This window comes from Aquarana catesbeiana, linkage group LG03 (assembly GCF_042186555.1).
Source record: "Aquarana catesbeiana isolate 2022-GZ linkage group LG03, ASM4218655v1, whole genome shotgun sequence".
Classification (NCBI taxonomy): Eukaryota; Metazoa; Chordata; class Amphibia; order Anura; family Ranidae; genus Aquarana; species Aquarana catesbeiana.
The window spans coordinates 274179073-274205179 of NC_133326.1; the positions used below are offsets into that span (position 1 = coordinate 274179073).

The window sequence follows — 26107 nt, forward strand, 5'->3', positions numbered from 1 at the left end:
CCTCTATAAGTCTATATAACCAGACAATGACTACATACATCTGACAGCCTCAATAATACTATGTAACAAGACAAGCTCTACGTACATATGACAACTTCTACATACCTATGACAACCCTATAGTTCCATGTAACCAGACAACCTCTACATACATATGACAGCCTCTACAATTATATGTAACCACACAAGCTCTACATACATATGGAAGAGGCCACAGATGTATGCTATAAATAACATATGTAATTAAGCGGCTGCTGTAAATAGCTTTAGAGACTATTACAAATAAGGCGTAGCAATTAAAGTATGGGCTATTTAAAAGGAAAGCCATTTTCCAGCAGTGATATTTTGGTGTGAGGGGGTGAAGGAGCCCCCCATCCTGTACATTGATGTCTATGTATAGGGCAGTGTGTGGGGGCGACAGAGCCCCCCATTTGTACATTGATATTTATGTATAGGGCAGTGTGTAGGTGTAACAGAGCCCCCCATTTGTACATTGATGTCTATGTATAGGGCAGTGTGCAAGGGTAACAGAGCCCCCCATTTGTACATTGATGTCTATTTATAGGGAAGTGTGTAGGAGTAACGGAGCCCCCCATTTGTACATTGATGTTTATGTATAGGGCAGTGTGTGGGGGTGACGGAGCCCCCCATTTGTACATTGATGTTTATGTATAGGGCAGTGTGTGGGGGTGACGGAGCCCCCCATTTGTACATTGATGTCTATGAATAGGGCAGTGTGCAAGGGTGACAGAGCCCCCCCCCCATTTGTACATTGATGTCTATGTATAGGGCAGTGTGTAGGTGTAACGGAGCCCCCATTTGTACATTGATGTCTATGTATAGGGCAGTGTGTAGGTGTAACGGAGCCCCCCATTTGTACATTGATGTCTATGTATAGGGCAGTGTGTGGGGGTGACGGAGTCCCCCATCCTGTACATTGATGTTTATGTATAGGGCAGTGTGTGGGGGTGATGGAGCCCCCTGTCCTGTACATTGATGTATAGGGCAGTGTGTGGGGGTGATGGAGCCCCCTGTCCTGTACATTGATGTATAGGGCAGTGTGTGGGGGTGATGGAGCCCCCTGTCCTGTACATTGTTGTATAGGGCAGTGTGTGGGGGTGACGGAGCCCCCCATCCTGTGCATTGATGTCTATGTATAGGGCAGTGTGTGGGGGTGACGGAGCCCCCCATCCTGTACATTGATGTCTATGTATAGGGCAGTGTGTGGGGGTGACGGAGCCCCCCATCCTGTACATTGATGTCTATGTATAGGGCAGTGTGTGGGGGTGACGGAGCTCCCCATCCTGTACATTAATGTCTATGTATAGGACAGTGTGTGGGGGTGACGGAGTTCCCCATCCTGTACATTTATGTATAGGACTGTGTGTGGGGGTGACGGAGCCCCCCATCCTGTACATTGATGTCTATGTATAGGACAGTGTGTGGGGGTGACGGAGCCCCCCATCCTGTACATTGATGTCTATGTATAGGACAGTGTGTGGGGGTGATGGAGCCCCCCATCCTGTACATTGATGTCTATGTATAGGACAGTGTGTGGAGGATGGAAGGACACAGAAGTGGGGTGCCCTGGTCTTACCGTGTTGGCTCTGAGGGGTGGCAATGAGACAGGCGATCCGGTGGCAGCGGCAGCAGATCTGGGTAACGCTGGCGATGGTTGGAGCTGGCTGGTCCCTTCACTTCCTCTGCCTGGAAAACAAAGCATGTCTGGGATTAGCTGGTGACAATGTCTGGGGGGCCCTGAATAGAGCAGACTGGGTGCCATTGTCAGGGTAAAGCCATGATCCAACATGACTCACACACGGCTTTGTTATCAGCCTTGTAGGGGCCACACAGGGGCCCCCAGGTACACCGTCTGTCACAAGCCAGCTGATTTAACCCCTGAGGGCCCGGCCTCCCCCCTTAGCATGCTCCTCACACTTACCGGCCGGATGGATGGCCACGGCCGCCCCGGGTTTTCTGGTTAACATGGCGGATGAGGAGGGAGAGGCCAGAGGGGAGCTGGGATTTGAACTCCAGATCCGGGCTGTCGGTCCCCCACTACCTCCGCTCCCCGGCTTCTCCAATCAGAGCGGCAGCGCCCCGGCATCCCCTCACTTCGTCCTTGTCTCTCTCCCGGCACCACACGGGCGGCCCCGCTGCTTCCTCCGCTCCCAGCCGAGCACCCGAGGGAGTCAGTGTGGGAAGGGAGCGCAGGCCCCGCCCACAGTCACTGCTATTCCCCCGCCCCCTCCTAATGATTCCTCCGCCAGGCCCCTGAACCGGGCACAGCCGAGCCGGGGGAAGTGAAAGCGAGGCTGAGCTTTGCTCGAGCTGTGAGGAGAGTGCGGGCGGCGGCCACTAGTTCGGGGAGGGAGGAGACTCGTCTCCAGGTGACCAACACATCGCAAGCGGCTAGGACGTTGCTAGGCAGCGAATAGATTTTCAGTTCACGTGTTTAGGAAGCATGAAAGTGATGCGGTCGGCTGTTTTTTTTTCTTTAAGTGTGTTCAAAGGGTCGTAAAGCTGTACTGTATATGGGAGGAGTCACAGAGCTGTATGGAGGCCTGCTGTCAGCCATTCACCATGGACACGGGCTGTGCAGACACATGATATGTCCAGGCTTGTTCTGGGTCACTCACTCACTAAAGGGTGACAGTGTCAGAGCCCACACAGGTCAGCCTGGCAGTGCCCACACCATATAATCATGGCTTCCTGTACACATTGTTTAGGCCTACAGTATACAATACGATTGTACAAAGGGCGGCCTACACTATACAATATGATTGTACAAAGGACAGCGTATACTATACAATACGATTGTATAAACAATGACATACACTATACAATATGATTGTACAAAGGGCGGCCTACACTGTACAATACGATTGTATAAACAATTACATACACTATACAATATGATTGTACAAAGGACAGCGTACACTATACAATACGATTGTATAAACAATGACATACACTATACAATATGATTGTACAAAGGGCAGCCTACACTATACAATATGATTGTATAAACAATGACATACACTATACAATATGATTGTACAAAGGGCGGCCTACACTATACAATATGATTGTATAAACAATGACATACACTATACAATATGATTGTACAAAGGGCAGCCTACACTATACAATATGATTGTACAAATGACAGCATACACTATACAATACGATTGTACAAAGGGTGGCGTACACTATACAATACAATTGTATAAAACAAAGAGGAATTGTGTGAATTTCTGCAGGAAAGAAATTTGCACCATCCATTGGCTGCCTAAGACCCCTTAAATGGGTCCCAGCACTTTCAGCTTTAATCTAGCCCAGCTAAAGACCAGCTTTACAGCTTTAAATGGTTGTAAAGGCAGAAGGTTTTTATCTTAATGCATTCTATGCATTAACATTAAAAATCCCTCTGTGTGAAGCAGCCCCTAATACTTACCCATCTCTCTCTCCAGCGATGTCCCCGAGTTTCTCAGGCGCCCGGGACTCTCCCTCCTGATTGGCTGAGATACAGCAACGGTGCCATTGGCTCAGTTAGCCAATAAGGAGAGAGAGGGGTGGGGCCAAACCGCAGCTCCGTGTCTGAATGGACACATAGAGCTGCAGCTTGGCTCAGGTGCCCCCATAGAGAGCTGCTTGCTGTGGGGACACTCAACAGGAGGGAGGGGCCAGGAGCACTGAAGAGGGACTCGAGAAGAGGAGGATTGGGGATGCTCTATGCTAATCCACTGCACAGAGGTAAGTATAACATTTGTTATTTTTATAGAAAAAAAAGCTGACTTTTAAAGTTTTAAAAACTTTTTAAAGACTTAAAAAAAAAACAGAATTTAAAGTATAACTAAAGGCAAACCTTTATTGCTGTCTTTGTCCCCATTCAGAGATTCACCCTTTCCAATGGTCCTGATCAACTATGTCACCAGGAATAAAAGTGAAGTAAAATCCAAAATTCTGATTGCCTGCTGGACCAGCAATAGAGGGTAAATCTCCCAATAAGGACACTTGTTCCCATGACAACTGCCTAAGGCAGGCCATACAAAGGTTTGAATCTTGGCTGGTTCAGCAGGAACCAGCCATTTTTGTCTGATCCTCATTTTTGTCTGATCCATATAGTTGTATATAAAATGCACTTTTTATCTTTCAAAAAGTGTTTCCCAGTTCTAAACCTTTCATCCAATTTCTAAATTGCTGCATTTGTACATTTTAAAAGCCAATATAAAGGAATACTAATGGTAAAAAAGCACTTGTGGATTTAATTAACCTTTTTCTTGGGTTAATTCTCCTTTAAGGGGGTGTGGCAGGGGGCGTGTCCCATGTCTACATACGTTTGCTGGTAGGTGTCCCTCATTCCCATCTCAAAATGTTGGGAGGTATGGTTTTAATCCACCCCATACTTCTATTTAAAATGAAATGAAAAATAATGTTTTCTTTATATACAGTACACACACTTTCATATACTTTATACATATACTTTTATATACTTAAATTACTGAAATGAAAAGAAAAACTACCCTTGAATGAGGCCCTCCTGCAGTGCAAAGGTTACATGCTCGTTAACTCTAGGGGCGAGGGAAGTGATGACACAGGAAGTGAGAAGGAATTACCCCAATGACATCACAGTAATAGGTTAGAACTCTTCCTGGTGCTACCCAAAAAAAATTAAAAAATGTAGCTGTGTGTGGCTTTGATGCTCATCTCCATGCTGTTTTTAATTTAGAGATCCTTCAGACATCAGAGCAATGATTCCAGATGAGTACAGCCACATGAAGGAGCGGGGCCAGTGTACAGGTTTGGATTAATGACTAGGGCAGCAACCAGAAACACAAATTAGCATGCTGCTGTCCTGCTGCGGCCAGCTTGGTGACAGAGCTGTGTTTGTGTGGTTGCTTGTGAGCTCAGGCTGTTCTTTTGTATGGCACGGTGCATGAAGCGTGGAAGAGAAGGGCTTCCCTGGGGAGGAGGAGCAGCTGCCCCCCCCCCCTCCTGGAGCCCCTCCCCCTCTGGTCTTCTTACTGTCAGGCAGGACTGTGATCATGTCAGGGGGACAACACAGGAACTGGCACACCCTTCACTAGAATGTGCATGTGCTCAGGCAGTCCTCACTACAAAATAATGTCCCTGGTAAATCTGGAACTCTTCCAGTAGTGCAACATGGATTCTTTTCTGTTTATAGCATACATACTTTTGCATCATGCAGATTTTTTGGACCCATACAGTATACTCCTTTCCCTCAAGCTAATATAGGACCTATATTTCATGCCATGAGTAAGGGTTCATGCACACAGGCATACAGTACTCTGCGTTCAAATCCATAATTTATACATATCTGATTGCAACGGTATAGTATTCCATGGCCCCAAGCACACTAGTCCTTACTGGTCTGCAGTGCAAAACTAAAATGGAACAATCTGTGTTCAAGGACTGTACCTTACGCTATATGCATGTAAATGTTTGTGCTAATGTTTAATATGCAGAGTGCAAACGTACTCTATCTGAGTTACCTGCATCTTTGCAATGAAGGATGGTAGGTGGCAAGAGCGATCTGCATTCTAGCAATGCTGGACAGTAGGCAGCAGGAGCCACCTGTGTCCTGGCAACCAATAGGAGGACGAGAATATAGAGCATATTCTACACTGTAAGCACATAAACATTTGTGCTAACATTTACACGTGTGGAACACAAATGTACTCTATTTATGCCGCCTGCATCCTAGTAATGAATAGTGGTAGCTGGCAGGAGCCGCCTGTGTCCTGGCAACCAATAGGAGGACAAGAATATAGAGCATATTCTACACTGTAAGCACATCATTTGTGCTAATATTTACATGCATGGAACACAAATGTACTCTATTTAAGCTGCCTGCATCCTAGTAATGAATAATGGTAGCTGGCAGGAGCCGCCTGTGTCCTGGCAACCAATAGGAGGATGCGAATATAGAGCATATTCTACACTGTAAGCACATAAACATTTGTGCTAATGTTCACATGCATGGAACACAAACATTCTCTATTTAAGCCTCCTGCATCCTAGTAATGAATAATGGTAGCTGGCAGGGCCCGCCTGTGTCCTAGCAACCAATAGGAGGACGAGGATATACAGCATATTTTACACTGTAAACACATAAATATTTATGCCAATGTTTACATGCGGGGAAAGCAAATGTACTCTGAGCTGCTTGCAGCCTAGCAATGAAGCATGGTAGGTGGCAGTAGCCACCTGCATCCTAGCAGCGCTGGACACTAAGCAGCAGCAGCCACCTGTGTCCTAGCAATTGATAGGCATATGGAGCATTCTTTAAGCTGTAAGCATGTTAACATTTATGCTAATGTTTACATGTTTACAACACAAATGTACTTTATTTGAGCCATCTGCATCCTTACAACAAAGGCTGGTAGGTGTCAGGAGCTGCCTGCAATCTAGCACACAGGACACTAGGCAGCAGGAGCCACCTGGCAGCCAATGGGAGGATGGGCATAAGGAGTGTATTCTACACTATATGCATGTAAAATGTGGGCTAGTGTTAACATGTGTAGAACTCAAATGTACTCCATTTGAGCCATCTGCATCCTAGCAATGAAGGATGGTAGGTGGCAGAAGCCCACTGCATCCTAGCAATGCTGGATACTAAGCAGCAAGAGTCGCCTGCATCCTAGCAACCAATAGGGTACATTTGCACTATACGTTGTTTGCATGTAAATGTTGTCACAAATGTTACTTGTGTACAGTGTCTGGATAAGACATTAGGGGAATCTTGCTGCCAATAGGATCTCTGGTAAAATCATATGCCCCGTGTGCATGGGGCCTTTGATAGAGTAGCAGGGCTGGACTGGGACAAAAATTTGGCCCCGGACTTCACCCAGACCAGCCCACTTTATTTTTGCAAACATGCACCAAAACAGTATATAAAACTATACGCAAATGCGCAATATGGATACTTATTGAGTTTGGGATGGATCTGAGGGAAGCGGTGCGGCCTTTGTATGGGGCATCAGAGCGTCTGGGGGGGAAATTGCCAACTTGCCCCCTGGTAGGGTGACCACATTTTCAGACTGCCATTCAGGGACAATTTTGCCAAGGACCAGGGGAGATGTAGTCTCAGGGTTGAGGGAGGTGAGAGAGAGATAGAGAGGGGGGAGAGAGTGGAAGGGAGAAAGAGAGGAGGGGAGAAGGGAGAGGAGAGAGAGAGGGGCAGAGAGGGGGCAGAGAGAGAGAGGGGCAGAGAGAGAGAGGGAGGCAGAGAGAGAGAGGGGCAGAGAGGGGGCAGAGAGAGAGGGGGCAGAGAGGGACAGAGAAAGAGAGGGGCAGAGAGGGGGCAGAGAGAGAGAGGGAGGCAGAGAGAGAAGGGGGCAGAGAGAGAAAGGGAGGCAGAGAGAAGGGGGCAGATAGAGAGAGAGAGAGAAGGGGGCAGAGAGGGGCAGAGAGAGAGGAGGGAGAGAGGGGTCTGGTCAGTGCTCAGCTAACTCACTTGAATGGTGGGGGGGGGGCTTTAGTGTGGCTGTCGGCTGCTTGTTTAATCTTCCTGCTCCCTCTTGCTCTTCATAGATGCAACGCATGGGCAGGGAGAGAGGGGCGGGAGAAGCAGTGTTTGTCACAAGCTGGCTGAGGAGCAGTGTGCGAATCCTCTCCTCTAGGGCAGCTGCACCGAGCCGGCTGTCACCCACTGCCCACACGCTGACATCAGGGATCATCCAGAGGATGGATCGGCAGCGGCCGTCGGAGGACTTCCTCGCCCACCAGCGTGACCTTACAGTAACCTATCGCAGCGGCAAAGGAAGTGCTCTGTGCTACAGGTGGTGGGCGAGCCGGCAGTGAAACACTAAAGCACCGAGCCAGTTCCCACCATCCCGGCAAAGTCCACCCCTAAATTGCCGCCTTGGTCCCATGGTAGGGACGGCAGTACAGCAGTGCTCAAAATAATGGCTGCACAGGCCGCGCATCCATTATTTTGACAGGCTGTCACTGAAACAGGCCCACTGAGCCATCGGCCCACCGGGAAACTCCCGGTAGTCCCGATGGCCAGTACATGCCTGTAGAGTAGTGTTTCATGGGGGTAAATAAATTCCATAATTTTTTTGCTTTTGTTCTTGCAATGTGAGGCTTTCATGCTAGTGATTAAGAGTAGTAGTTTAAAGAGAATCTGTCATGTTGTGGGGGAGCTCAGGGAAGATGAACATATTAGTCACATAGTAGTGAGAACCTGTCTTCCCCCACAGATAACTCTCCCAAATGACCATCCTCAGTTCTGAAGTCTGCAACATGTTACTTGAGTAGACTTCCTTTTCCCATTCAATACAAAGTAATTATGTGCAAAGAATAATCCGACACTTTGCGTTCCAAACAGTGGACACCCAAGCTTGTGTGTATTCAACCTGACTTCTCATGGTATTTCACCCCATTAATCATATCTAAACCTGTCATCTGAGAGATGCTGAGGAGTATTCCAGCAAGCAGCATGTACAGAAGGATACTAAAAAGAACATATAGGCAGCACAATGTGGCTAAGTGGTTAGCACTTCTGCATAGCAGCTCTAAGGTCTTTGTTTTGGATCCCAACCACTGCACTACCTGCCTGGATTTCCTCCCCCACTGCAAAGACATGCTGAAAGGATAATTGGCTCATGCGCAACTTGGCCCTAGTGTGTATATATATGATTCTGTGCCTCTCCATTCTTCCTCCAGACTCTGGGACCTTGATATCCAAATGAAATGCTAAATTTTCCACAGTCAGATGATTTGGGGAGCCATTCCATCTGCTGGTGTTGGTCCACTGTGTTTTATCAAGTCCAAATTCAGCGCGGCCCTCTACCAGGAAATTCTAGAGCACTTCATGCTTCCCTCTGCTGAATAGCTTTATGGAGATGCTGATTTCATTTTCCAGCAGGACTTGGCACCTGCCCACACTGCCAAAAGTACCAATACCTGGTTTAATGATCATGGTATCACTGTGCTTGACTGGCCAGGAAACTTGCCTGATCTAAACCCCATAGAGAATCTGTGGGGTATTGTCAAGAGGAAGATGAGAGACATCAGACCCAACAAAGCAGACGCGCTGAAGGTCGCAATCAAAGCAACCTGGGCTTCCATGACACCTCAGCAGTGTCACAGGCTGATCGCCTCCATACCACGCCACATTGATGCAGTAATTCATCCAAAAGGAGCCCAGACCAAGTATTGAGTGCACACTATACTGCACATGGACATACTTTTCAGTAAGCCAACATTTTTTGTATTTAAAACCCTTTTTTTTATTGGTCTTATGTAATATTCTAATTTTCTGAGATACCTAATTTTGAGTTTTCACTGGCTGTAAGCCATAATCATCACAATTATAAGAAAGAAATGTTTGAAATACATCACTCTGTGTGTAACACATCTATATAAAATATATGAGTTTCACTCTTTGAATTGAGTTACTGAAATAAATGAACTTTTTGATGATATTCTAATTTTTTTGAGATGCACCTGTGTATGTGTAAAGCGCAGCGTAATTGAAAGCGCTATATAAGTACCTGTAATAAATAAACATATGCTGGACAATGCACCATTTTTTTCTATGAAAGGTTCGATATGCTAGATGTGAGATTCACATTACCACAAATGCTAAGACATTACTTAGGGTACAGTTTTGCTTTATTGTAGCATGTACAAAGACAATCAAAGCTCGATATGCAAAAGAATAGCGCATATGAAAAGTTTTCTTACCATACATTATTTGCATGCAGGATTTAGCCCTGTGTTTCTGCATCAAAATGTATGTTAATTCGAATAATTAACACCTGTTTATATGCATGCCAAAGTGCAATACAATGTGCTTTGCAACATGTGTCCACACCCGTTTTCGTGTCTTTTATTGATTTGAAAGGACAATGTCTGTGTCTCAAAACATAAGCGTGAATTCCACAATCAAGTGAATTTATGGATAATGGAAGCCAGCAGAGTTTCACCTCATTCACTAAGCTAAGGAAACCTTCCCGTGCAAAATGAACAACTTATTTGCTTCTTGTAAATCAACCCCAATATTTACTGCATGTTATTTTATTGATTTTTGAATGTATGTGGACTTTTGCATATTTGTCTATTCATTAGAATTATTGTACAGGTTATCACTCTTTAAAGTGATTGTAAACAATCACAATGTAAAACAACCCATTTAGTTTAAAATTAACATGCAAGGTAAAACATTTGTGTATAGATATAAAAAAAATGTAAATACCTTTTTTCCCTTTTTTAAAAAAAAAATGATCACATTCCCTTTGTTCTCAGCTGCATAAGAGCTGGGGGAGGAAGAATGCTGAGCTTGCCAGTGAGTGGCTGTGTGTGTTTGTGTGTGTGTGTGTGTGTGTGTGTGTGTGTGTGTGTGTGTGTGTGTGTGTGTGTGGGGGGGGGGGGTGTCAGGACAAGTCTGATCATTAGATGAGAGCAGGCTGAATTTCCAGCATAACTAGAGAACTGACCATGTTGTGTTCTCCTGCTTTGTGTGGTCAGTTTTTAATAGGAAAGCAGAAGGATTGGCAGAATCAATAGGGATTTCACGCAATACAAAGAGAACAGGATATTTTTTCGTACATGGTACAGCAGGCACATATCCTGAATATGAAATGCTGGGGTAAAAAACACTTTAAAATACCTTTAGCGCCAGACTAGCAATAATTGCAAGGAGGGTAAACGTGGACCCTTATGAGATGCAATAAATGAATATGAAGACTTCCGACACCTAACTGCTTATTTCATAACAGTAGCAATTCTACACCTATGCAATTGTATTTTGGAATTGAATAAGTAAAAATTAATATGAGATAAAATAAGTAATTGAGATAAAATAGCAGATCCATTTTAGTTAACTGAGCCTTATGTGGCTGCTATAGGGGCGAGGTTCTAGTATGGCAGCCTTTCTCAACAAGGGTTCCTGAAGAGCTTGCAAGGGGTTCCTTGAGCAATGAGCAGCTTCTGCTTCTCAGATAAGGAACTAACTGCTGTCAAAATGATTTTTCTAGCTATCTGTAGGCGTGGGTGGGGGGTCTTCCCAATGACCACAAGTGTAAGGAACACTTTTCACAATGACTATCACACTAATGTACCATGAGCTGTGGATATAATAACTATCAACAAAAGCTCCTTGAGATCTGGTATTTTAATGGTTCCTCCATATTAAAAGGTTTGAGATAGGCTGGAGTATGGGATTCCCCTCCCTCATCCTCTCCCACAGAAGGCTCTCCATGGTGCCCTTGGCGGGTAGTGCCATTGAGTATACTTGAGAAGCTGCCTGCTGCTAGATGGTCCTACTTTGGGAGTCCATAGGTCTAAAGCAGTATACCTGAACAAGTTGGAAAAATAAATGACCTTAAACAGCCCAATCCAGGCTTAGTTGTCATATCAAGCTGTCGAAATTGGGGAGGAGAGATTAGTCTATTGATGAACGCTCTTTACCAGATCAGAGATAGGCAACTCCAGAAATACAGCAGACATAGATTTTTAAGGCTGTATTATTATTATTATACAGGATTTATATAGCACCAACAGTTTACGCAGCGCTTTACAACATGAGGGCAGACAGTACACTTACCATACAAATCAATACAGGAGGGATCAGAGGGCCCTGCTCGTTAGAGCTTACAATCTAGAAGGGTAAAATATTGTCAATATTTTCAAAGCTCCTGGGGAGTATATTACTATGGGTACAACACCATAGTTATGCAGCCCTGTATAAACATACTGTAATATAAAAGAACAGAGCATCTTGTTCGGGACAATAGCCCAGAACCAAGTTAGAATGGGTAGAGTGACTGTTCATCGGAGATCTTCTGATAATAACACGTTGTTAGGGTTGCACAGTTTGTTTACACGGCAGTACTGTGACCTGTGGGATCGCATTAGTAAAGTGTTTTTGGAGTTTGTTTCACTCATCCCCATCAGACTCTGGATTGTAGAAGTTGCTGGCAGTCATTACTATTGTGTGAAATCGATTAACTAAAAGAATTCATTCACTGGCTAGTGGTCATGAGTTGATACTGTGCCTCATGAAAAAATTCAGTATACAAACTCTGGTCATAATGTCCAGCCAAGAACAATTTAGAACAAGCATTGAACACTTTTGGAGCAAACATGCATGTTTAACTGATTTGAAAATGGAAAACTAAGCTAACAAAGGGATCAGCCATTAGATTAAAGGGTCAGTCAATCCAGTTGATTGAAATTCCAGTTGTGGGTGGATGCTGCTGAGGGAATCATCCTGCTAGCTTTTTGCATAATAAAGGCTGCCACTAGGCTGGTACTTTACTGCCCTGTCCTGTGAAATTGGGACCAAGGTTACCAATGTACCTACTAAAAAGTCATAATAGTGGCAATATTTTTTTTTTGTGGGGACAACCTTTTAAATGACGCAAAATGACTTTCTCAATTTTTCCCTTTGTGCTTATTTTGATGCACTGACAGCGAGACTACAAGTGTAAGGCCCTGTCCACACTTGAGTGACAATACCGTACTGCATTTCACTGCTTTTTTTGTGTGTTTTATAGAATTTTTATGGCACAACAAGCGAGTCACACGTTTTAGCATGTTTGCAGAAACGCAGGCAGAAACACTTGCTTCTGCTACACTCAGGTGTGAACTGGGGGCCTAAGTGATAATGAGTGATGAGACTAAGTGAAATAACACATTTCTGGTATTACTTTTGACCAGCATATCCCCCCCCTCTACTAACCACTGGATGGTGCAGACTTTAGCTGTGCTGTTGATGTGTTGATCTGTTATTTGATTACTGTTCTTAGAAGCACGTCTGATAGAATGTAATCAAGCAACCGTTTGACAGAATGCATAGCTAAAGTCTACACCAGTAATCTCCAAACTACGGACTGTGGGCCAAATCCATCCCTCTGCAAGATTTTATTTGGCACCTCGATGTATGGAGGGGACACTGATGTGGACCCTCATGTAAGGAGAGACTCTGATGTAAAGGGGACTTTTATATAAAAGAGACTCCAGTGTAGACTATGATGTAAGGGATTCAGATGGGGACTTTCATATAAGAGGGAACTCTGATGGGCTCAAATTTATTTGCAATTTCTTTGCTTTGAATGTTTTTTTTTTTTTTTGCTGTTGTTCTAAATCAGATCATGCAGATTAAACTCAAGTAAAACATATTCATTCATTTAACTTTGATTCATTAATTTAAAAATGATGTTTGGGGAACTCTGGTCTACACCATCCAGTGGCCAGCTCTCTCCCTGGAACATGCAAATTTAAAGGGTGTCCAGGGATTTGTCCCTACACTCTGGCTGAGACAGACAGTGACTTGGAGCTCTAAAAGGAACCATGTAAGATCTTTCCTGCTGGCTGTTTTGAAGAGCTGGAAAAACACCTGCTGTAGCTACAGTGATAGACTGAAGATAAAAGTAAGAAAAATGTTTTCAAACAATACTAATACGGTTTTCTATGTCAGCAATTATAATGCTTTTTCTCCATACCTAATATAATTAATGTAATTTTAAAATTCCTTTAGAGTGACTCTGTCATGAGAAGATGATGGAGTCTGCCACTGGTGACCTTATCTTTGAGAATGTTAGCTCCCTGGCTCTCATACTGATGCTCTGGTTTAAATCTTGTCTCTGACCTTGAACAAGTATAGAGATAAAAAAAAATTTTGAAACATTTCCGAAACGTATTTACAATATTTTTATTGCAGGTTTGTAATCTCTGGATGCAGGCAGTGCGGCTTGGAAGAGCGCCTGTAGGTGATACCCCATGGGAAGCCACTTCCTATGGAGTACCACCAAGAAGAGAAGGAGCCAGGAGCATCAGCGGGGCACTTGTGAAGTGGAAGTTCGGGTCCACTCTGTGAAAAACCATTGCACAGAGTGTCTGTTATTTTTTTCTAAATGTGCAATCACTTTAAAGTGATATATAATAAAAATGTATTGTTTATAGTCTTGATGAAATTTATATATACGAGTTAGTAGAAACATTTAAATATATTTACCGTCCCTGGAGAAAATTCTGCTGCAAGTTTCCTTCAGTGCTGTCCACATGTCTAAAGGTCTGGAGACTTGGTCATGGGTCTCTGAAGGGGAAGACCAAAGTTCAGACATGAAGCCAACACTGAAGAAAGTTTGCATCGGCAAACGCTTTTAGAAATGTTAGCATTTAAGACGTTCTATTACTCTTTATCCATCTTAGCAGTTCAGACATGAAGCCAACACTGAAGAAAGTTTGCATCGGCAAACGCTTTTAGAAATGTTAGCATTTAAGACGTTCTATTACTCTTTATCCATCTTAGCAAGACTTTTAAAGTTACCCTGTTGTGAAGAGGAAATATGTAGGCTGCAATTGCTGTCCCCCTTTTTTAAAACATTTGTTTCCTGGCTGTTATGCACACCCATTAGCATCAATATTTTAGTACAGTGATGGCGAACCTTGGCACCCCAGATGTTTTGGAACTACATTTCCCATTAAGCTCAACTACACTGCAGAGTGCATGAGCAGCATGGGAAATGGTTCCAAAACATCTGGGGTGCCAAGGTTAGCCATCACTGTTTTAGTACATTTTGAGACTCTAACTTAGTATGCAGGTCAAGAAAGTTAACCACTTCAATACCGGGCCATAGTCATATGATGTCCGCAGATGGGATCTCCTATCCTGAGCGGGCGTCATGTGATGTCCTTGGTTTCTCGCAGCTCCTGCAGGCCCCCGGGGGCCAGCAGCGCAGCGATCGGGGATGAGGTGTGTCCCTTGGACACACCCCATTCCAGATCCGTGTAAAGAGCCAATAAAAAATGTCTCTTTACCATGTGACCAGCTGTGTCCAATAACAGCCGGTCACATGTACTGTCCGCGTGAACGGCGCTCGTGCATGCCCCTAGGGCGGGCGCAGAGCGGCGATCGGAGACAAGGCTTGTCACCCTGACACAGCCAGGGCTGGACTGGGACAAAAATTTGGCCCTGGACTTCCTCATGACCGGCCCACTTTAATTTTGATTGTCCCCAACAGCGTTCCCCTTACATCAGAGTGTCCCCAACAGCGTCCCCCTTACATCAGAGTGTCCCCAACAGAATCCCCCTTACATCAGAGTGTCCCCAACAGTGCCCCCTTACATCAGAGTGTCCCCAACAGCGCCCCTCCTTACATCAGAGTGTCCCCAACAGCACCCCCCTTACAACAGAGTGTCCCCAACAGCGCCCCCTTACATCAGAGTGTCCCCAACAGCGTCCCCCTTACATCAGCGTGTGCCCAACAGCATCCCCCTTACATCAGAGTGTCCCCAATGGCGCCCCCCTTACATCAGAGTGTCCCCAACAGCGCCCCCCTTACATCATAGGGTCCCCAACAGCGTCCCCCTTACATCAGAGTGTCCCCAACAGCGCCCCCCTTACATCAGAGTGTGCCCAACAGCGTCCCCCTTACATCAGAGTGTCCCCAACAGCACCCCCCTTACATCAGCGTGTCCCCAACAGCATCCCCCTTACATCAGAGTGTCCCCAACAGCATCCCCCTTACATCAGAGTGTCCCCAACAGCGCCCCCCTTACATCAGAGTGTCCCTAACAGCGCCCTCCTTTAATCAGAGTGTCCCCAACAGCGTCCCCCTTACATCAGAGTGTCCCCAACAGAATCCCCCTTACATCAGAGAGCCCCCATCAGCAGCCCCCTTCACATCAGTGTGTCCTCCCTCTCCTCTCCCCTCCCACATGTACTCACAGTTTTGAAGGTAGCTTCTCATTCCTCTCTCCAGTCATGTGATAACAAGTGATAGGGGAGAGAGGAAGGAAAGTCTGCCGTTGGTCTATCTCCCCCTGCAGGCTGGAGGGAGCAGAAAGCCTAATGCTCTCTCCAGCATATGACGGAAGCTGCTCCTCCTGACAGGAGTGAAATTGCGATCACTCACTGTCAGAGAGGAGCGGCTCCAGGACCGCACCTGACTGGCCCACTGAGCCATCAGCCCACAGGGAATCTCCCAGTAGTCCCGATGGCCAGTACATGCCTGGACACAGCCCAACCCCAATCGATGTAAAGAGCCAATGAAATTGGCTCTTTACTACGTGACCGGCTGTGTCCAATCACAGACGGTCACAGAATGCCAACAAACCGCGGTAACGAGATGTTACCGGCTTCTCCTCCTCACACACCGATCCTGTGTGAGAAGGAGATTGCGGTAACATCTCGTTACCGCTTATAGTGTACACCAACCACACTGATCCCCCCCCCATAAAGAGGACCTGTCACCAGCCATCAAAGTACCAGTCACCACCCATCAAAGTACCTGTCACAGCCCATCTGAGTACCCGAGTACCTGAGTACCTGTCACAGCCCATCTGAGTACCTGTCACAGCCCATCTAAGTACCTGAGTACCTGTCACAGCCCATCTGAGTACCTGAGTACCTGTCACAGTCCATCTGAGTACCCGAGTACCTACGTACCTGTTACAGTTCATCTGAGTACCCGAGTACCTGTCACAGTCCATCTGAGTACCCAAGTACCTGAGTACCTGTCACAGCCCATCTGGGTACCCGAGAACCTGAGTACCTGTTACAGCCCACCTGAGTACCCAAGTACCTGTCACAGTCCATCTGAGTACCCAAGTACCTGTCACAGTCCATCTGAGTACCCGAGTACCTGTCACAGTTTATCTAAGTACACGAGTACCTGAGCACCTGTCACAGCCCATCTCAGTATCTGTCACAGTTCATCTGAGTACCTCACTACCTGTCACAGTCCATCTGAGTATCTGTCACAGCCCATCTGAGTACCTGTCACAGCCCATTGGAGTATCTGTCATCGCCCATCAGAGTACCCGAGTACCAGTCACCAGCCCATCAGAGTACCCGAGTACCTATCTGTAGCCCATCAGAGTAGCTGAGTCTCTGTCACCAGGCCATCAGAGTACCTGTCACCAGCTCATCAGAGTAACCAAGTACCTGTCTCCAGCCCATCAGAGTACCCGAGTACCTATCTGCAGCCCATGGGGTGTTTGCTTTCCAAAACGGGGTCATTTTGTGGGTAATTCCACTGTCCTGGTGCTCAAAGATCTTCAAAAGTGTGATAGGAATGAAATGAGATGTGTAATTTATGCTCCTAGAACGCCTCTAGGTACTACTTCAATGTTGGGCCCCTGTATGTGGCCAGGCTGTGTAAAAGTCTCACACATGTGGTATCTCAGGAGGAGTAGCAGAATGTGTTTTGGGGTATAATTTTTGCTATATACATGCTATGTATTAGAAATATCTTATAAATTGACAACTTTGTGTAAAAAAAATAAAAAAATAAAAAAAAAGATTTTCATTTTCTTTCCACGTTTTCTGAAGACTTATGTAAAAAAATTAACCATTCAAAAGACTCATAATGCTTAACAGAATATATGTTGGGCTGTTTGTTTTCCAAAATGGGGTCATTTTGTGGGTAATTCCATTGTCCTGTTGCTCCAGAGCCTTCAAAAGTGTAATAGGTTGTTAGGAAATTAAAGGTGTAATTTATGCTCCTAGAACGCCTGATGGTGCTCCCTGCATTTTGGGCCTCTGTATGTGGCCAGGCTGTGTAAAAGTCACACACATGTGGTGTCGCCATACTCACGAGGAGTAGCAGAATGTGTTTTGGTGTGTCATTTTTGCTATATACATGCTTTGAGTTAGAAATATCTTATAAACTGACCACTTTGTGTAAAAAAAAGAAAAGTTTTAATTTTCTTTCCACGTGTTCTGAAGACTTGTGAAAAAAAATGAACTGTTCAAAAGACTCATTATGCCTCATAGAATAGACGTTGGTGTGTTTGCTTTCCAAAATGGGGATCATTTTGTGGGTAATTCCACTGTCCTGGTGCTCCAGGGCCTTCATAAATGTAATAGGTCCTTAGGAAATTAGAGGTGTAATTTATGCCCCTGATGGTGCTCCCTGCATGTTGGACCTCTTTGTGTGGCCAGACTATGTAAAAGTCACACACATGTGGGATCGCCATACTCGGGAGGAGTAGCAGAATGTATTTTGGGGTGTAATTGGAAGTATGCATATGCTGTGTGTGAGAAATAACTTGTTATTATGACAATTTTGTGGAAAAAAAAATTCTTAATTTTCCCAAGAAATGTGGGAAAAATTACAACTTTAAAAAACTCACCATGCCTCTTACTAGATACCTTTGACTGTCTACATTTCGAAAAGGGGTCATTTGGGGGGTATTTGTACTCTCCTGACATTTCAGAGCCTCAAGAAATGAGATAGGCCGTCAGTGCATCAGGTGTGATCAGGTGTGATCAATTTTCAATGATTTACACCATAGCTTGTAAACTTTCAAAGAGACTAAATAATAACCACTAATTTGGGTTATTTTTACCAAAGAGATGTAGCAGTATAAATTTTGGCCCAAATTTATGAACAAAAATGACTTATTTGCAAAATTTTATCATAGAAACTAAAAAAAGTGTTTTTTTTTTCAAAATGTTCGCTTTTTTTCACTTATGTCGCAAAAAATAAAAAACCCAGTGGTCATTTAATACCACCAAAAGAAAGCTCTATTTGTATGAAAAAAAATGATAAAAATTTTGTTCGGGTACAGTGTTGCATGACTGAGTAATTGGCATTCAAAGTGTGAGAGCGCTGAAAGCTAAAAATTGGTCTGGGCGGGAAGGGTGTATAAATGCCCTGTATTGAAGTGGTTAAAGAAAAGTCACAAGTCCTTGTCTGCATACTTGTTCAAGATCTGTGTTTCTTACTATTGAATCAAGAAGGTCAGCAGGATAGGTAGTTAGCTAGCATTTTCAAAAGGAATATACCTCTATGCTACTTGTGTGACATATTTCCTTTTACATGGATATATGTTTCGATATGAAATAGATGCACTTTAATGCAGCAAAAACTGACCCTTAAGGACTGTTTAAAGAGCAGGTAGATTTCACAGTTACCGTCTTTACTAACTACTTCTGCTAACGAACCCATTTCAAGCCACCTGCTTCAATAGGAAGTATCGGCAGAATTATAAAAACCCTAGTTAAATCCCCCAGGGGACCCATTGCACATAGTACTTAGTCTCATTTAAATATGTAGTGTGTTTGCATTGCAGCATGCTCGGACAGCTCACACCCTCACCGCTATCCACCCACACTGGCAAAAGGAGATGAATACTTAATTAGCTCTCATAGACAGCACATAGAGGAGAGGGGAGGAACACACAATGCACACAGAGCTCAGGTAGCCCTTGGACCCTCCTCCTCTGAAAGTTGCCAGTTGGAACATCCACTGCTGTACTGTCAAATTGTGAAGCCCTGTGCTTTCTCTGCAATCTTAATTTGTTGCAAAAAAGAAAGCTACTGAGTACAGACTGCTATTTCAGACCTGAGGAGAGAATACAGTTGTAACTATCGGCTCGTATTGTGAATGACCAAGCTGGAGAGCAACACTGTCATTAACAAAATCTCACAACCACAGACATCAGCTACTACACTATGGCGGAGCTGCAGCATTAAATGAGTGGGTTAGCTTCAGTGCTGGCTGTACCTACCCCATAGTAATGCCCAAAAATTGGGCTTCAGCCTGGGGTGGAGCACCAATCAGCACTGACAGAACTAAAAATGTTCATTTTATTGTGCAGAGTATTGCAATAAGTGCTGGAAGCTTCTTGGATGCAGTAATACTGCTTTACTTTCATGGAGAGCTGCACAGAGTATGGAGAAACATGAACAGAAAGAGAACGGTAACAAGGAATATACAAGTACACTGAGATAGACCATACATCCTGTTCTATCATAGAAAACATGAACTTTACACTATAATACTACAGCGCCACCTCCTGCATAGATAGGTATAATGCATACAGTATTGTCAGTTTATTAACAACTTTACATTGCATGCTGTTGTTCTTTTCCAACCCCCCTTCTCAACAGCATGAGCTTTATCAAATTATATTCAGCTTCTTCTGGAAATAACTATGACATTCTTTCAATAAAGGCTTGGTGAGTGCATTAGCAGTCATCTTCTCTGACGGGCAGTATTGAATGTCAATAATACCTTGCTCCTGATTGTCCCTCAATAGGTGATACTTGACGTCGATGTGTTTGGTCCTAGGATTGGCCCTTTCTGATTGCGTAAGCTTTATACAACCGTGGTTGTCTTCAAAAACGGGAATTGATTTCGACATGTCTATCCCAATGTCCACAAAAAGTTGACAAATCCATATTGCTTCTTGACATGCGTGTGCTGCTGCACTGTACTCTGCTTCAGTTGAACATAGAGCAACAGTTGCTTGCTTTCGACTAGACCAACTTATGATTCCTTCCCCATACTGGAAGATGAATCCACTTGTGGATTTGTGGTCTGTGCAGTCTTCGGCCCAATCAGCATCCACATATCCAACCAGTTTTGGATTCAATGTTGCTGGTAGTCGTAACTTCATCTGAATTGTTCCTTTGAGGTATTGCATCACTCTTTTTACTGCGTTCCAGTCATGCTAGCAGGGAGCTGAAACTTTCCTGCATAGTATGCCCTCTGCTGCAGCTATGTCTGGTCTTGTCACAGTGGCAACATATAGCAGCTTACCGATTGCTCTGCTATACATGTCATTGTTGGGTAGCAAATTTTCTGCTTCATTGCTCTTTTGATTCCTGGTTCCATAGGAGTTTTCACTTCCTTTGCATCTTGCATATGAAATTGTTCCAAGATTTCAGAGATTTTCTGAGATAACTTCAATCTTCTTCTCTCTTTATTTAGATTCCCAGATAGTAGCTAATGTTCCCTAGCTCTTTGATTTCAAAATTCTCTTTCAGCTTGTGATCTGATTGTAATCCCCTTCTTGCTCAAAACAGGTTTTAATGTCATCAACATAGATAAGGTTGTTTATCCATCTGTCTTCTTGATTCTTGGAGTAGAGACAGGGGTCTGCTTTACTTCTGGAGATTCCCTCTCTCATAAGCACTTCTTTCACTTTCTCATTCCACGTGCTTGAAGATTGTTTAAGACAGTAGATGCTCTTTTAAAGTTTACATACAAAGTTGTCTCCTTGCTCAAATCCTTGTGGTTGCTCCATGTAGCGATCTTCCTTAATGTCTCCATATAGGAAAACAGTTTTAACATCTAGGTGTTTCACTTGCATGCATTTCCCGGCTGCATCGCTAAGACGTGCTCTGATGGTGGAGTGTTTTATGACGGGAGCGAATAGGGTTGCCACCTGTCCGGGATTCACCCGGACAGTCCGGGTCTTGAATCATTTGCCAGGGTTTTGTACTGCTTGACACCCGGGCACATTACTCAGCGCAGACCAGGGACAAACCATTCGGGCAGGGGGTAACATTAATACACCTGCCACTGTGGAGACAGCAAAAGAGGCATTTCTTCTAAATACACTGTGCCTGTGGTGTGTGTTGAGGATCCGAAGCTCCTTTCTGTCTCTCTCTCTCCCCTCCCCCCTCCAGTCTCTTGCAGGGTCTCTCTGACTCAACCCCCCCCCCCCAATCACTAGTGCGGTGCGGGAGAGAATCGGGAGGCGGAGCTCACTGTAACTACTGTCGGGATGGCTGTTCACACTACATGCAGGGAGAGGTGAGCTGAGTTTTTTTTTGACAAAAGTCTCCTGGGGTGGAAAGCTGTAAACTTTCAGGAGCTTTTGTTTTGCTGATGCAGTGAAGGATTAAATTGACAGGAGAATTGGAAGAGATACTGTGTGTGGGGGTGGGGAGTCTGCAGTCCAATCACAGTTGACAGATAATTTATAAGGCTGAACACTTGTCTGTCTGTACAAACATCCCCAAATCCTCAGTCCAGATATTTGAAGTCATTTATGACCATTCATGTAACCCTGTGTGCTGTGTGTATGTGGTTTCAGTGTAACTTCTGATTGTACAGACTCAGAGCCTGGATAACACAGGGTTACATGAATGGTCATCAATTACCTTCACATCTTCCTTACAGTATATAGATATGTACTTCTTATACCAGATTGTTTTTATTGAGCAGTATTGTTGCATATAGTAATGGATGCGATTTTTTTTTTTATTATAGACATCGCTATCTGACCACTTCTAAACCCCCCACTCCCCCCAGCTTATATCACCCCCAGACCACTTCATACAGACACCACTCAGAGCTGCTTCCTACCCCCCAGCTGAGGCATATTATTCCCTGGTCACTTATCTTCCCTTCTCTTCCCAACATCACTCCCTGGTCACCCCACAGACACTGCAAGAAATCCTTCCCCATACTGCCCCCATCATACCCTCCACACTCCTCTCCTGTACATACCACCCACATCATACCCACCACACTCCTCTCCTGTATGTACTGCATCATACCCACCATAGTCCTCTCCTGTACGTACTGCCCCCATCATACCCACCACACTCCTCTCCTGTACGTACTGCCCCCATCATACCCACCACAGTCCTCTCCTGTACGTACTTCCCCCATCATACCCACCACAGTCCTCTCCTGTACATACTGCCCCCATCATCCCCTCTGTACTCCTCTCCTGTAAGTACTGCCCCATCATACCCACTACACTCCTCTCCTGTACATACTGCCCCCATCATACCCACCACCGTCCTCTCCTGTACATACTGCCCCCATCATAACCACCACACTCCTCTCCTATACATACTGCCCCCATCATACCCAGCACAGTCCTCTCCTATAAATACTGCCCCCATCATACCCACCACACTCCTCTTCTGTACATACTGCCCCATCATACCCTCCGCACTCCTCTCCTGTACATACTGCCCCCCATCATACCCTCCGCACTCCTCTCCTGTAGATTCAGATATAAAGAGAAACTCTGTGGATTCAGATGTACGGGAAAACCGCAGAATCAGATGTAAAGGGGAACCAACCCTGTGCATTCAGATGTAGAAGGGGAACTATGTTGACTCTGATGTAAAGGGGAACTCCTGTAATTAACTCCATATGATTAGAGATATGTTATTTAATCTCAAAATTGCTGTGCATTGCTTTGTACAGAGGTAATACATTTAATGTACTACAAAAAAAAAAAATTGGCGTGAGCTGCTGAAGTGTTCGAGTTTGGCTTGACGAAAAAGTAGCAACCCTAGGAGCGAATGTTTCAGCGCAATCTTCACCAGATTTCTGGGAGTAACCCTTAGCAACTAGTCTGGCTTTGTATTTGTGGATATTCCCTTCTGCGTCTGACTTTAATTTGAAAGTCCACTTACTTTCTATAGTTTTGCAGTTAGAAGGGAGCTCTGTGAGTGTCCAGGTTTTATTTTCTTGAAGTGACTTTAATTCTTCTTCTGCTGCCCTTCTCTATTTATTGGCTTCAAGTTTTGGCAGTTTTTCTATGTCCTCCCAGGATGTTGGTTCAAGTATGCTGTGTGTTTTGCAAGTGTATGACAGCTTGCGGGGTGGTATCCCCTTTTTAGTCCGAGTGGATGTTTTGACTTCAAGCAGTTCAGCAGTATCTGGTGGGGAACTTGATTTAGGCATTGTGAGTTCCACCTCTTGTTTTGTCTCCTGCACAGGTTCGCTTTGGTCAACCTTTTTTCTGGTTTGCTTGGCATATTCACTTCACAGCTTTCAGTGATCAGTGTTTCTGGTGATGGGCTCTCATCAAAATAAACACTACAGCTTATTGTCACTTTGTCAGTCTTTGGGTGTGGGATTCTGTAACCCTTAGTTTGCTCACTGTAGCCTCTATGGTTCTGTTCTCCAGCTTGATCACTTTTCACTTGGAATATAGGCATATGCTTTACATCCAAACACTCTGATGTGCCCTGTGCTAGGCCTTGATCCATGCCACATTTTGAATGGCGTACTTTTATTTTCGCTGCTCGACTTTCCAGATAGAACAGTCCTTTTTTTAAGTGACCGGTCCTTTTACAGCAAAACCAGGCTCTGCTTTCTTTGTTGTGCTTTGTGCTTTTGTACATCTTAAGAGCTTTGACATCATGGTGCATATTTTCTTTCCTTCTGTCATATTTATCGATTAACTTGCCTTTGACATATTCCAGTGTCAGTTCCTGCTACGGCCTGGTTTCTACAGCGTTAATAAGAGCAGTATATGTCTCTGTTTTTCTGGAAATTCATTAAGGTGAAAAACCCTGAGACTTTACAACTTCTTTAATTGAACAAGTTGAAGTTAGAAGCTGATTGGCTACCATGCACAGTTGCACTAGATTCTGAGTGCACCAGTTTTAGTAAATGTCTCCCTGTGTGTTTGCAGAGTGTCCCGTAGTCCCACTATCAGAAAGAAGAGATGCATGGTCGCACAACAGAATGTTTTAACTTTGTAAATCATTTTGGAACTAAGCAAAAGCAATTATGGTACCTGCATAGTTATATCTGTATTAGAAATTGTTTATAACATTGTATGTCTATAGCTACATTAATGTTTGCTGTAAGGTTCCGCCTAATTGGATTTGCAGTACTGTAAATACTGTACACTACACAGCTGTTGACACATTTTATTAAAATGACAAATCAAAACTATATTAAGTGTGTGGATAGTAAATGTAAATATCACGCATATGGTGGAAAAAAATTGCAAAAATTTAACTGTAGCTCACAAATAATTTCAAAAACTACATGGTGCTTAAAGTGGAGGGCCACCCTGAAAAAAAAATTCACCAAAAATCCTAAAAAAAATAAAAAAAAAAAACATTTGAAAAAAAAAAAATTTTTAAACTTACCTAAACCCTTGTTGCTAGGCAGTCTTCCTAACCTGCCTGTTCCTATTCCGCGGTGTGTTCTTCTCCTAGCTGAGCGGCCCCGTTGCCTTCTGGGAACTGTATGTTTTCCCAGAAAACTACGGGGCCATTCACAGATCGCCACGCCGCTCGCGCGTGCGCAGTAGGAAACTGGCAGTGAAGCCGCAAGGCTCCACTGCCTGTTTCCCTTACCTAGGATGGCGGTGCCGAGGGACGGGTCGGCCTCAGGCGACCGACATCGCAGGCATCCAGGACAGGTAAGTCTACTTATTTAAAGTCAGCAGCTTCAGTGTTTGTAGCTGCTGACTTTAAAATTTTCTTTTAGCTGGTCAGAATCCCACTTTAACCACTTGAGGATTTGCAATGTAAAAGATACAATTGTGCAAGGGTCTGTCAGGAGTCCAGAGACTCATTGACCTTTTATACACACACACTAATTACAAACAAACAGATCATAGGTGAGGATGGTTACCTTTAATAGCCATTCAAACCCCTTTGTGTCAACTTGTGTGCTTGTTATCAGGCTAATATCACCAGGGTATGTAAACTTTTGATCAGGGTCATTTGGGTAGTTTCTGATGCCATTATGATTTAAAAAGAGTAAACAGTTGATTGATAATAAATGTCTTCAGCCAAACACTAACCATGAGTGAAAGAAAAATGTTTGTGTTATCATTCATATTCTCTGAAAAATGTCCAAGAAATCATAAATTCTGCTAGGGTATGTAAACTTATGAGCACAACTGTATGTCCTAAAATAAACTTCAACACAGATTTTAGGATGCATGTCTTACATTCAGCACCTCTCCCACTGCGGTAGAATTATAATGATAGCAATCACAAGCAGACTTAACCTTTCATGAGGTTAAAGAACTTGGAACAAAAAATGTGCTTTTTTAAGTTAAAGTGATAATAAAGGTTTAGATTTTATTAAAAAAAAAATGCATGTTACACTTACCTGCTATGTGTAATGGTAAGGTGGAGCCCAGAACTCTACTTAGTTCCCTTTACCATAAGCAAGTGTTGGTCACCATCAAAATGATACAGCCCTGTCACAATGTCTATAAAGTAGACAAGAGTTGTGAGCAGACAGATCTGGAATTTGCTCTTCTCTGTGGAATGGTGATGGAACACATTTTTCAAACATGTCCTTTCAAGATCTCCCCATTTGAGAAAGATTGTCCAGGACTGTCAGATGATGCCATGAGGTGGTGGCTGGAAAATGGTTCATCACATACCTATGGTTAGCTGGAACCAGGCCAGAGAGAGCCTTAAGCTGCTAACAGGTTAAGTACTATACTGATGTAAAGTAGAACTTATAGGAAGGGGGTATTGATTTGCTCAAGGAGTATAGGTTTTCACCTTAGCTTAGCCAGTGAGGTAAAGATGTGCTGACTTTAAACCTGATCAAGCTCTATTCCTTTAATAACAGAACCCCACTGTCTCATAGTTACATTCCAGCTTT

The 26107-nt window shown here is 44.2% G+C and overlaps 1 protein-coding gene across 2 annotated transcripts in view; it reads right to left on the reverse strand.

Moving 5' to 3' along the window:
• The window catches only part of DYRK2 (dual specificity tyrosine phosphorylation regulated kinase 2), a 58039-nt gene that overhangs the window by 18783 nt on the left and 13149 nt on the right, over positions 1 to 26107 (reverse strand). Inside the window, exons 1-2 of one of the 2 annotated variants that reach the window (XM_073620091.1) lie at positions 1942 to 2357; positions 1597 to 1706 (exon numbers count right to left, since the gene is read on the reverse strand). In XM_073620091.1, coding sequence (XP_073476192.1) covers positions 1597 to 1706; positions 1942 to 1987 — 156 coding nt within the window. In that variant the 5' untranslated portion in view covers positions 1988 to 2357. Of the gene's footprint in view, positions 1 to 1596; positions 1707 to 1941; positions 2358 to 26107 lie in introns of those variants that run through there. The other variant, XM_073620092.1, reaches the window with a different exon arrangement.